Genomic DNA, 11,902 nt, shown 5'->3' on the forward strand with positions numbered 1-11,902 from the left:
AGTGCGTCTCATCCTCCCTGCACAGATTCAACTGAAAGGCATCGGCTTCCAAGAACTGCGCTGGGCTAACGTATTTGCTCTCCCCTTCTTTCACTGGCAGAACGATAAGCAGATGTGCCTGTTATCACGCTTTCCTAGAAAAGCTTGTGAGAGGCTCTAACCCTCCTGCAGAGGCTCGGGGTTTGCAAGGAGAAAGGCTAATAAAACCCCACGCGTGCGGCACCCCACGCGTGCAAGGCTTGGACACACACACACTCCCCACCCAAGCCCCACAAGGTTGTGAATCCACGGTAGCACCGGTTGTTTGTTTAAGAGGAAACAGGAGCATGTTTGTTGTTTTACAGACACTTGTACCTAGCCCCAGTTGAGGAAGGCAGCAGGGTTCGAGGTAGGGACCATCTAAGCTACTGCTCCCAAATTTTTTTTTTTTAATAGAACTACCCAGCTGCAAAAACGCACGGCCAGTTACCCCAAATGCAGTCATTCTGCCCACACATCTGGGTCGAGGTTACTGACCAGGAAGTTCAGCCCTGTGCAGGGTACATGGGAACAGTGAACCAGGGCTTAAGGGGCACGTAGCCTTTGTGGTGGCCCTCTGCACAGGGGTGAATTTCCTCCTGCCTTGGGAACGTGGTAGATTCCACACACAGCATGAGTAATACATCCCCCCCGCCGCTCCCACGGGAATAGGAATCACGGCTCAGTTGTGTTTCTAAGCAGGGCTACAGAACTGTCAGGGTTCGAATGCAGGGCTTGTGGAGAAGGGGCTGACGGGGTCTGTGGAACAGGGTGAGCCAGTCCGCCTACCTCCCAAGGACGTTGCACCATGTGTGGGAGAAGCCACCCACCATCCTCCTTGTGGTAGGAACAGCTAAGGCCTCATGGGAGCGGGGAAGGTTTTCCCCGGATGCACCAGTATAACTCTGGCTGTGCCCTGTGGACAGACCAAGAAGGTGCTGCAGGAGGAACTGGTCTGGGAAGGGGAGCAGCAGTTGAGCCTGGTTTTACTTGGGCCTCGTGCAACTAGCAAAACACTGGAACAAAGAACCACATGCTGCCAGAGAAAGCAGTCTGCCTGTTTCCCTCACACGTCTCCAGAGAAGCCAGCCAATCAATCCTGTCTGAGGTGAGCTTTAAAACCCCCAGTGGAGCAATTGCTGGGGTGTAAAGAGCACCATAGAGCTGAGCTTCAGTGTGTTTTAGCCCCGGCTGCTTCCACCATAGAGATGCCTGGAGATCTAGTCCCCCACTGGGGAAACCCAGGTCAAGATTTTCCCGTAGTGACCAGGGATTCTGGGTCCACGGCTGGAGACACCTTAAAAGGGGCCTGATTTCCAGGCAGCACCGAGCACCCACCCTCTGTCAGGCCCCTTTACGGTGTCTCAAGTTGGGCCCGAAAAAAACATCAGTCGCTCTGGAAAAAAAAAAAATCTCAGCCCCAGACATGCATCAGGACTTGGTTATATTAAAGAAATACCATCAAACCCTACCCAAACCAGCCCACCCTCTCCCCCAACAGCCATAATGGAAGCCCTGTCCAAGGGACGTTCGGTGAAGCAAGCAGAAGTCAGTGCAAAGATGTAGCAATGGGAGAACAAACAATAGTACAATGAATTTTTATTATCGGCCCTAGCTAGGGACACCAGAGCCAGAGAAAGACTGAAAAAAACCACGCTTTCTGCTCCCGGCCTGCTTCGATCCCAGCTCCGGAGACCCTGCCTTTCGCTCAGCCCCTCACACTTGTACCTGACCCCGAAGCCACGTTCTGCCGCACTCCAGCTGAGCAACACCAGGGGCCCTTCGGAGTCCATCCGTGCTGGCACCAGAGCGGAGTGGGTTGCGGGGAGAGCACCATGTTTTGCCAGGGTCGGATGGAGAGGTGCGGGGTCTCTCAGAGCACGTATGGGTACTTCAGCAGGTAATCCTTGAGCCTCCCAGGCAAGGGCAGGGCCGTGACCTGCCGGGTGCTCCTGTTGATAGTGAGCCTGCACAGGTGCTGCAAGGCCGGCACAGAAACATACAGGGGCTTGATCAGTTTCAGGTGGATGGCCGGATCCTTGGACAGGGACGTGATCTCCTGCTCCGATGGCCCCAGCCGCTCGGCTTGCTTCAGCGAGGCCAGGGAGTAGAACTGGACCAAGGCCATGGCGTCTTTGAAGCTCTGGAGCTTGGGCTTGGCCAGGACGGACGAGTCCAAGCCGAAGCGGCCGGCACTGTAGCAGATCCGGATGTGGGTGGGCCCGACAGAGGTTTTGACCGACAGGGTGAGCAGGTTGTCTGGGCTGGAACTGTTGCGCACCAAGAAGGAGCCTTCCAGGGCAGGGCAGAGAATGCGCCTGGCCTCTGCTGCGGTGAGGGGACCCCAGTACCAACCTGCCCAAGAGAGAAAGCACCGTCACACGCAGGTCAGCCCTGGCGCTTCACCCCACAAAGCTGGCCCTGAGGGTCACAGAGAGGGGAAGAGTCAAGGTGGAAGGAGCATGCTGGCTGTCCCATGCAAGAGGTTTCCAGAGGAGCTGGGGGACAAGGGAATAGAAGGGGCAGAGGTATAAGGCCAATGGGTAGGCAGCTAGTGTGCTGTGACCGATGTTTTTGTGCTGACCAGTATCACCTCATTGCTTCCTCGTGTTCCCCCCCAGCTGTTTGCTTTCTCCACCTGTTGTCTATAGTCTGAGAGCTCTTCAGGGCTCCGAGTGCACTGGGGCCCTGACCTCTAGGGCCGGGTCTACCACAGTTCAAATAACAGAGGCCCATTTCCCTGTCCCCTGGTGCAGATTTCTCCAGCAGCAAAGGCAGTTCTAGGGCTATCCCCACTGGTGCAAACTGATGCCTGGGGATTTAATGAGAGTAATGAGTTGCCAGATTGACATCCCCGGAGGCTGATGGCCCCTGTTCAACCCAGGGTGAGGCCATGCTGCCCAGCCCATGTTTTCTGACCCAGAGGAAAGCTTGTAAGGGTAAGAAGGGAATTCAGGTCTCCATGACCCAGCCAGTTAGTGATCTGTCTGCTGCGGCTACTGACAAGTTGTGTGTGTGCAGTTCTCAGAGCATGACTGAGGTTGCATTAGAAGCCCGAGAGAAGTGCTGAGCACTTGCCCTCTGGAAATCAGACGCATTTAAGGAGTCTCAAGACGGACACCCAAAAATCATTAGCTGCTTTGGCTTGTCTCCTGACCCTGAGATCTGGTTGGCTGGAAAGCAAATGGCCAGAACCAAGGGAAGCTATTTCTAGGGATATCTAAGACTTGGCCTGGACAGAGCCCTGGAGAATAGTCTCTAGGGAACAGCCTTGGGCTGGAGAAGGGTGAGGCTAGAGGATCTAATAGCTTTGCCCATGTCTAGTGTCTGTGATAATAGGTTTCAGCTTCTTGGACATCCATCCTCCCTTACCAGCTTGCTCCAGGTGGCTTATGGTGCAGTTGCTCTGGGCTGAGTTCACGTCATCATCATCCCTGGCCTCTTCCCAGCCATCCCGTTCAGAGCCATAAGAGTAAACGCTCAGAGCCGGCTTCTCCCTGCAGATCACAGCACTGGGGGACTTCATGGTCCAGTGTTCCGTTGGCCACGGGGGCTCAGGGAGGGCATCTCAAGGTGCGATCAAGGGGAGGTCGCTCGGGGAAAGGAATGCTGCTGGAATCACTGGGGACATCTCATATGGTTTCTCTACACCTAAAAGGTAACACAGAAGAGTAAAAAAAGGAGAAACCAGCACTAGGAGGCCCAACCTGTACAAAGCCACTCGCCCAGGAGCTTGGCATCACCAGAGACCATCACTATTGACACCGCCAGCTGCTGCAGGGCGTTCCTTACAAGACTGCTACGCTGGAGGTAGCAAATCCAATGACGGCGATGAGGAGCAAAAGACAATAGGAAGGGACAAGAGCCGACACGGTGACTGCTGCAGCTTGATAAGAGAATGGGGTAGAGCTGGTCAAAATGATCCAACTTTCAACAAAGGGCTTTTGGGGTCAAAATTTCAATACTCTAAATGTGGATTAAATCTGTGAATTTTTCTCCAGGGTTTTTCACCAGCTCTAGATCGTGGGGCGAGATTTTGATGTGTTTCAATTACATTTCAGGACTTAGGGGGAGAAAAAAGTAAACCAAAAAAATATATATATAACCCAACCCAAAAAACCATGAAAGTTTATTTCTGTCCAATTCTATGCATGTGAGGAAATACAGAAGCCGCTTCTGAGTTACATTGGGAAGAGCTTGTAACATGGAACCATCGCTGCAGGGGAAGTGGGGGAAACATCCGGGAATGGACAGAGCCCTGGAAACCATATCCTAGGCTGATGGAACCCTGACAGGTTTTTATGTCTGTCTCCTAACATTTCAGATAGACAAGACCAGCTTAAGAATGAGATGGGCAGGATGAAAGCCACCAAGCCCTCCGTCACCATGCTATTTGCCCTGTTTAAATGAAAGGTGGTGAAGGGATAGACCAGATCCTGCCACCCTCACTGAGGTATCAGGTAACAAACCAGATTTCCCTGGGGGCCTGGAGGCTGGTGCCATTAATATGAATCAATAGCTGACTCTAACTTTTGGTGCTCAAGGCTGCAGTGGGTTAAGCAATGGCCATGCTGGTTCACACCCTTGCTTCATTAAGCATGTTTTGAGCTCCCTTGAGCCCGGGAGGAGCGAAGCCCTGATGAGGGGACCCTAGAAAGAGAGAGAAGCCCCTGGTTCTATCTCATCTAGTCATTAGGGGATACCTTCTCACCCTTTTATGGACAGATTAAGTGAGTTGCCCAAGGTCAGGCTGCAAGTCACTGTTGAAGCCAGGATTAGAACTCAAGAGTCCTGTCACCCAGTCCCTGCTCTAACTACTAGACCACAATATCTCAAATACCAGCCAAGGCCACTTTGGCAAACACCAGACACTGAGAGATGGCACCATGCTGCCAAGCACCAAGCAGAATGGAGAGGAGCTTGGTTTAAAGAGACAGCAAACTCCTGAGTTTATCTGCTCTGCTCATGTGAAGCGCTCCATCAGCCCCACCGGCACGCGAACTGATGGGTCTTAGTGTTTCAAACCTGACGACCTTTCAGGGCCCTGAATTTAAGCCCTGGAAGTGCCCCTGCAACAGCCCCCTCCTGGTGGAGGTGACAGTCCCTGCCTTCAGGGACGAGTTTATTTCTCCAAACTAAAATAATCCCATGTAAATTAGAAGACCAGCGAACCGGGTCCTACCACCTGGCCCCTTTCCAGATGATCTGCAGGTCTCACCTGATCCCCAGCCCCCGACCCACCACCAGGGAGGCAGATAATTAGTCACAAGGGGCTAAGCCCACCTCCCTTAACAGACAATCCCCCTCCCCTCATGACAGAACCCAACTCCCATGGGAAACCAATGGGAATGTGGTGCCTAACGCCCAGCTGTGCCTATGAAAGTCCCCCCCAGAGCAAACTGGGAAGCACAGACAAGGAGGAAGGATATGGTGCAAGGGCACACAGGTGCAGGGAAAGAGCTTGCAGACAAGAGAAGGTGAACAAGACAGATGACGCTGGTGGATTTGTGCAGTCCGGCACCAGAGCCAGCTGCAGCAGATACCTACCCGGGCTCTCTCCCCACCTCGAGCTGCTGCAGAGACTCCACCATGCATAGGTCACACAGTGCAGCCGATCCTCCCAGTGCTGGAGCATAAAACAAACACACTGTTTGGCTATTTAAATCCACCTCCCCCTGCACCTTGGCTCCAGCCTCTGTCCAACTGCTGCATTCAACTCCTCCGACAGCAGCTCTCACCTTGGATAACCCTCCAACAAGAGCAAGTCTCTGGGACACTGGCTGCCACCCTGGCCAAGGTGATTAAAGCCTTTGCTTCCCCTCTGCCTGCCAGAGCTTCCCCTAGGCCAACTGAATTAATTCCCCTCTAACAGGACCGGCTCTAGGCACCAGCAAAGCAAGCACGTGCTCGGGGCGGCACAATTCCAGGGGCGGCATTCTGCCCCCCCCCCCTTTTTTTTGGCTTTTCTCAGAGTTTGGGATGGCAAAGAACCTAGAGCCGGCCCTGCCCTCTAAGCCAGGCACAGGTAGGGGTCAAGCGAGCTCGTTTGGCCAGGCAAGAGCATTTCAGGGGCAGACGGCTGCCAGGAGAGGACTGCTCTGGAATCCTAATGAGGGTGGATTTACATTGGTCTATATGGAGAGGGATTTGCTGTCTGAGGAATGAACTGACGCTTGGTAAAAGAGACAAATGTGGCAGAGATCTGACCCTGGAGGGCGGAGGGAGGATCAGGAGGGTGCAGAGCTGAGGCTCAACTTAGGCAGAGTCCCCCACTTCCCCATGCTGAGATCAAGGGCCAATTCCGACCCCCTTCGCCACAGTGGGTTTATGAGATTTGACTGACGTTTTCAAACCGAGGGTGTCTAAAATTAGCCTCCTAAATTCACCTAGCCCCACTCGGCCTGATTTGCTGAGCACCCCCAAATTCCACTGAAGTCAACAGGAGCTGCAGGGACTCAACACCTCTGCTGCCCAGTACTCTTCCTCTCTGCCACACTGCTTTGCCTATTCAGACATCAAGCTCTCTGGAGCAGGAACTGGTCTCTTATTATGTTTGTACAGCACCTTAGGTGCTACTAATCCAAATAGCGATTGTTTCTATTTAGGAGCTTAATGATGAGTTAAAGAGCTTTGCTTTCGGTACCCAGGACCGAAAACTTCAGCCTCTATTCTGATCAGGATTATTTCCACCATCTGAATGCAAGGGTCTCTTCAGAGAGCTAACACCTACATGGATTGCATGAGGAAAAATGTAGCACAGCTCCAACATTTCTCCCCCCCACACGCACCATCTTCAAGAAGCTGTACTAACATCCACTCTTTAATCAACACAACGTCCCTGAAGTCTTTCAGATGGGGAAACTGAGGCAAAGGGAGGGTCACTGATTTGCCCAAGGTCTCACAGAGATAGTCAGTAAGCTGGAAGGAAGAGAAGATTCAAGGACACCATGGCCATGAGGTTTCTATCCCACAGCTCCCCCCCACCCCCCCGGGTAGAACATTAGAGATAACAAGGTTAGAAGGCTTTTATCTAACAGCATGCTGCCTCTCTGGTGGGCATTTTAGAGCACCACAGTTCCAGGCTCTGGGTAAAGGGTGGAACAGTGTTGCCAGTAATTGACAAGGAGGAATTGTCAGAGCTTTGTATAAAACACAATGGTGCAGGTGCCGATCAAGTGTATTCTCCCCAGGCTCTGCTAAAATAACCCCCCACTGCACTAAGGCTCTGACCCTGCTGGTAAAACATTTCACCCTCCCTGGCTTGTTAATTTCCTCACTCCTTATTATCTGTAAAACCCACCATAGCTGGAAAAATAATCAGTACACTGAGTGCTGGATCCAGAGCCCTCTCCCCAGTGAGTGCTGGATCCAGAGGCTTGAGCACCTCTCTCTAATGGGCCCGACACAAACACCACCCAAATTTGGGACAGCCCAGATCTAAACTCCATGCCTTGAGTTCATCGCTGGTTTCTAGACCCAGTATGACATCTGACCTTCAAACTGACATGGGTCCTGCACCACTCCAGTCCTGATCCCCATCCACGTCTTCGGTCTCTCTTATGCAGGGTCCATTTTTGGCTTAAGCTACTCCTTAAAACACCAGCCTTTCAGTCCCTGACTGTAGTTTGATTGTTTGTGCAGCCACAAGAGCACTTTAAAAATAAAATGAGACAATGCTAAATAGAATTGGCAGAGTGTACACCACTGCATTCTAACTATTCAGTTGCATGCCATAGCCTCTATTGTGTTAACAGCCAGTGGAGAGTCTCCGGCAGCTCATATAGCAGGGGTCTGAGCACAAGGATCTGAGGTCTGCCCCTGCTGTTCCCATGAACTTGTGTCACTGTAGGCATAGCGATATCTGTGAAGTCCTTGGGGGGCCCAGAGTCTCAGTCACACTGTTTTCAAATACATAAGGCAATCAGGATGCAAGGCAACACTGTATTGTTCTGAAGTCTTTACTGGCTGGAGTGGAAAACAACATCTGCTTGGAGGATGGCAGCTCATCCCAGATGCTGGGGCTTGAGGACTGGAATGTAAACACTGAAAACTCACCTTCTCTGGATCATCTCCAAAGGCTGTAAAAAATGAAGTCATCTTGGGGAAAAAGAAAGAAAGAATAGAAGGAAGGAAGGAAGGAAGAAGGATGCCTTGGAAAGTCAGATTCCTCCCTCTCCAGCTGGAAAGTGATCTCCCCAGGACAATAAAACCACAACAGAGCTTGCTGCTTCATGACACTGACATGCCTGCATCCTAAAGGAGCGCTGAAAAACCGCCAGGACATACATTGCAACATACTTGACAATCATCATCAAACATTAACAGCGAGCTACCGAGCCATGTCCCCGGCCAAATCCCTCCCCTCTCCCTGCATTTTCAAGTGGATACGGTCTCTTTCATTGGCCCGTCTTCAGGAAATGAACTCCCTGCAGGTAGAAGACGCCTGCAGCTGCAATGTCTTCTAGGCTTTTTTGTTTATTTATTTGAAATCACATCCACCCATTTCCATCACCCCCACGGCAGAGAAGTCACTGCATTCGGGCGTTTGGTCTACAATGGAAATAACATGGGATAGCCCTCATGAGGTCACACACAGCTTAGCTCAGCACAGGCCAAAGGACTGTCCTGCTTGACAGAGTCTGCGGACCACGGCGAACCAGGACAACACATCCTCCTTCACACTGAGCATTTACAATCATGTTACTCAACACGTGTCCTGACACCACCTCGCTTCCCAGCGGAGAAGAGGCTGCGGGGCCCAGTTCACAAGCGGGTGAAAGCACGATTGACTTCAGCGGAGTCTCAGGGGCTGGCACCAAGTCTGAATATGTCCCTGTGACTCCGCTCCCTGCCTCGTGGGCCAGCCTAGCCATGTGGGCACAGAATGGGCAATGGCCCATGACCAAGAACAAGAGGTTTTAGAAAGGAGACTCCTCTAGGGTGCTCTTTTGATTTAACCATTGGGAACAGGTTTGCTACATTTCCTCCAAACATTTGTCTCCCTCCTTTACTATAGTCTGTTTTAAGGAGCTTGTGGTCATTTCTTCCTGCGAACCATCACCCTATCCTATGGTTTAAAGCTCTCCCCAGCTCTAAGCCTGCTGTCCCTTCTGTTCACAGGTTCCCTGTTACCATCTCACCATGGCTCCCCAAACCTAAGTCTCTCTGATAGGCAGTTTTACGATCACTGAGAAGACACGTGTGACTATTCCCACTAGGATAAAGGTGATGGACGCTCATGGCACAGAGTATAAGCCGATTGTCTGAGGGAGGTCAGGAACTCCACTTATGAAAATAGCGCCTGGAACAAGTGGTTACGTGCATTATTTGCCTTCATGGGAAACATCAAAGATGGGCTTACCAGTCCTGATGCGCCAGTGGTCTGATCTGGCATGGCAAAGCCTAGGGTGCTGAAAGTCGACAGTAACAGCCAAGGAGCATGGGAGAGGGTGAGAGCAAGACGCCTGTCAATCAAACCCTGAGGCTGCGGCTCCCCCTTGGCAGCTAGGCTGGGGAAGTCTGCAGTCAGCTGTGTCCCACTTTCCTCTCTACCAGTGAGCGGCACTAGAGACCCAGCACAGGGTTATTAACACCAGCTCTCAGGGCAGGCTACACTGCACCTCGGTGGGTTTCTTTGGTCACACTGGAGAAAAGGACTCGCAATGGGAGGGGAGAAGTTGCAGGCAACCGACCCACACTGGAATCAAGACCCAGACCCCATCTTCTGGGCTCCTCCTGGGCGGGGGGAAGAGAACTGACACCAGCCAGCGAGCCAGGACTCAGCAGAATGCCAAGGAGCCAACCCCTCCCTCCCCCATTCCACCTCTCTGCTGTCCAACAGGCTCCTGCTTTGAGCCAGGTTTGTGCTGGCACCTCAAATGCCCAGAGCCAAAGAGAGGGGCATGCACCCCTCTGCGCCCCGGCAGAAACAGCTTGGTACTGAGGAGGATTGACTCCCTTACAGAGGCTCCCTGGCACCCTTGGTTGCCGAGCACCCACACACGGGGGGGCGCTGGAACCATTTGGGGGGGGGGGCTCAGAGCCATTGACCCAAACTGTCAACCCTGCATATGATGGAAACCACTTCAAGTCAGGGGGTGCAGCAGCACCCTTAGTTCCAGCCCCTCTGGCCACCCACAGAACCCACTGCCCACCCTCCCCGGGGGCTGTGCTTCCCGGGAATAACTGCTGGAGACTTTGCAGGGCCAGCAGCCCTGGAAAGGATCTCTGCCGCTGACACCCACCCCTCGGATCTCGCTAATCCAGCCGCACACGCTCCTACCCCCCCACCCCACACGGTGCTGCTGTTTTAGGGGAAGGGGCAGCTAAGTGGCTGGCGCGGGGGGGGGGGAAGAGTTTGGTAATAAGTGATCAGTAATTCACTGCTCCTTGTGTGGGAACGAAAGGACCGGGCATTAAAATCCCTGGAGCTGGGGGGGGGGGGCGACGCGGGACTCTGCTCACAAAAGAAGAAGCGTTGCAAAAAAGGGGGGTGGGGGCGCAATGCCCAGCTGCTGCGCTCTGTTTGCTGATCCCAGACACAACCCCCTCCCCCAGCATCCCCCCCGCCCGGTGCAAAAGTCATCCCAAGGGGAGGCACGATCCACCCTGCGGAGGGGGGGGGGGGGAATCTCCCTGCAAGACCCCTCCGTGTCCTTTATCCAGCCCCCAACCCGCCCAGGTGCCGCCCGGCGCAGCACACACCTGGCATCGCCTGCCCGCGCCCGGGGGGGGCGCTCGCCGGCCGGAGCGGTGGGTACCTGTCTCCCGGTCGCCGGGCCGGGGAGGAGTGAGCGCGTCCAGGTGTGACCATCCCGGGGGGGTCACCGGCTGCTGGGGGGGGGGGAGACACGCGGGGGGGGGGTGCTTGCTCAGCTGGGGGAAGGAATCTGCTGGCAACCCTCCCTCCCCTGTGCTCAATGCACCAGGGGCCGCTGGCTGGCGCCCCCCTGCCCCAAGCCCCGGGCAGGTACCGGGGTCGCTGCAGCCTCTTCCCTGGGGGCGGGGCTCCAGGCCCCGCCCCGCCAGCTCCGGACAGTGCCTGGCCGCGGGGGGGGGGGCCCCTCCCCGGGGAGCTGGGGGAGGAGTTTCGTGCGGCCACATCCCTGCCCGCTGGAGCTGGGGGGCGCCCGGGTGGGGAGAGGGGGTCCAAGCAGCGTCTAAGGGGAGCGGGGGGGACACACACCACAAGACACGTGTATGGCCCCTGGGGGAGCGACCAGGATCCGCCCACGGGCCTCCAGATCGCTGCAGCTCCCTGCCCGGAGCAATGAACGGGGCTGGAGACCCCCCGGCCTCCCCCAAGGCAGCACCAGGGACCCACCCGCTGGGCAGAGCCGGGAGGGGGCCCCCTGGCAACCCAGAGAGGGCGGGCGCTGCAGGAGGTGGGGGGGGGGGGGCACGTCCAGCCCTGCTGCTGCGTTGCAAGGAAGCTGCCGCAAGACAGTGGGACTTGGGAGAAGAGGAAGGAAAACCTGAGGGTACCGGTCTCCTGCCCCTTTAGAGGCTGGTCCGCTGGTGGATAACAGCCTCCTGCTGCTGCCAACTCATGGAGTTCCAGCCTGGGTTCAATGCTAAAGGCCAAGGGGTTCAAACCCCACAGAGGCATGGGGGGGGTTTACATGATCAGGATTTTGGAACAAGGGGCAGATCCTGCTCAGAGATCAGACATTAATAATGCCACCCCCCTAGACCCATTGTCCTGGCAAAGTCCTGTCCTGGGAAGATGCTTGATCACTAGGGTGATCCTGATATTAGGGGTCTTTATCTTATACAGGCAACTATACCCCCCCACACACACACACGCACACACACGTTCCAATTTTCCACACTTGCTCCTTGGTCACCCTATTGATCACATGGGACATTTAGCTTTAGAAACGTT

The 11,902-nt window shown here is 54.4% G+C and overlaps 1 protein-coding gene across 2 annotated transcripts; it reads right to left on the reverse strand.

The window, feature by feature from the left end:
- Window positions 1-1,600: 1,600 nt before the first annotated feature.
- Window positions 1,601-11,002, reverse strand: LOC144278221 (suppressor of cytokine signaling 2-like). Of its 2 annotated transcripts, none has more exons than XM_077839442.1 (3): window positions 10,779-11,002; window positions 3,391-3,669; window positions 1,601-2,373 (listed from the first exon to the last, which is right to left on the reverse strand). In XM_077839442.1, exons 2-3 carry the CDS (start codon window positions 3,542-3,544, stop codon window positions 1,892-1,894), a joined length of 636 nt encoding a protein of 211 aa, XP_077695568.1. In that variant the 5' UTR covers window positions 3,545-3,669; window positions 10,779-11,002; the 3' UTR covers window positions 1,601-1,891. The 2 variants fall into 2 exon arrangements, with proteins under 2 accessions (XP_077695568.1, XP_077695567.1); XM_077839441.1 differs by having other exon boundaries at window positions 10,723-11,002.
- Window positions 11,003-11,902: the final 900 nt, after the last annotated feature.

Source organism: Eretmochelys imbricata, chromosome 21 (assembly GCF_965152235.1).
Source record: "Eretmochelys imbricata isolate rEreImb1 chromosome 21, rEreImb1.hap1, whole genome shotgun sequence".
In the NCBI taxonomy this organism is placed as follows: Eukaryota; Metazoa; Chordata; order Testudines; family Cheloniidae; genus Eretmochelys; species Eretmochelys imbricata.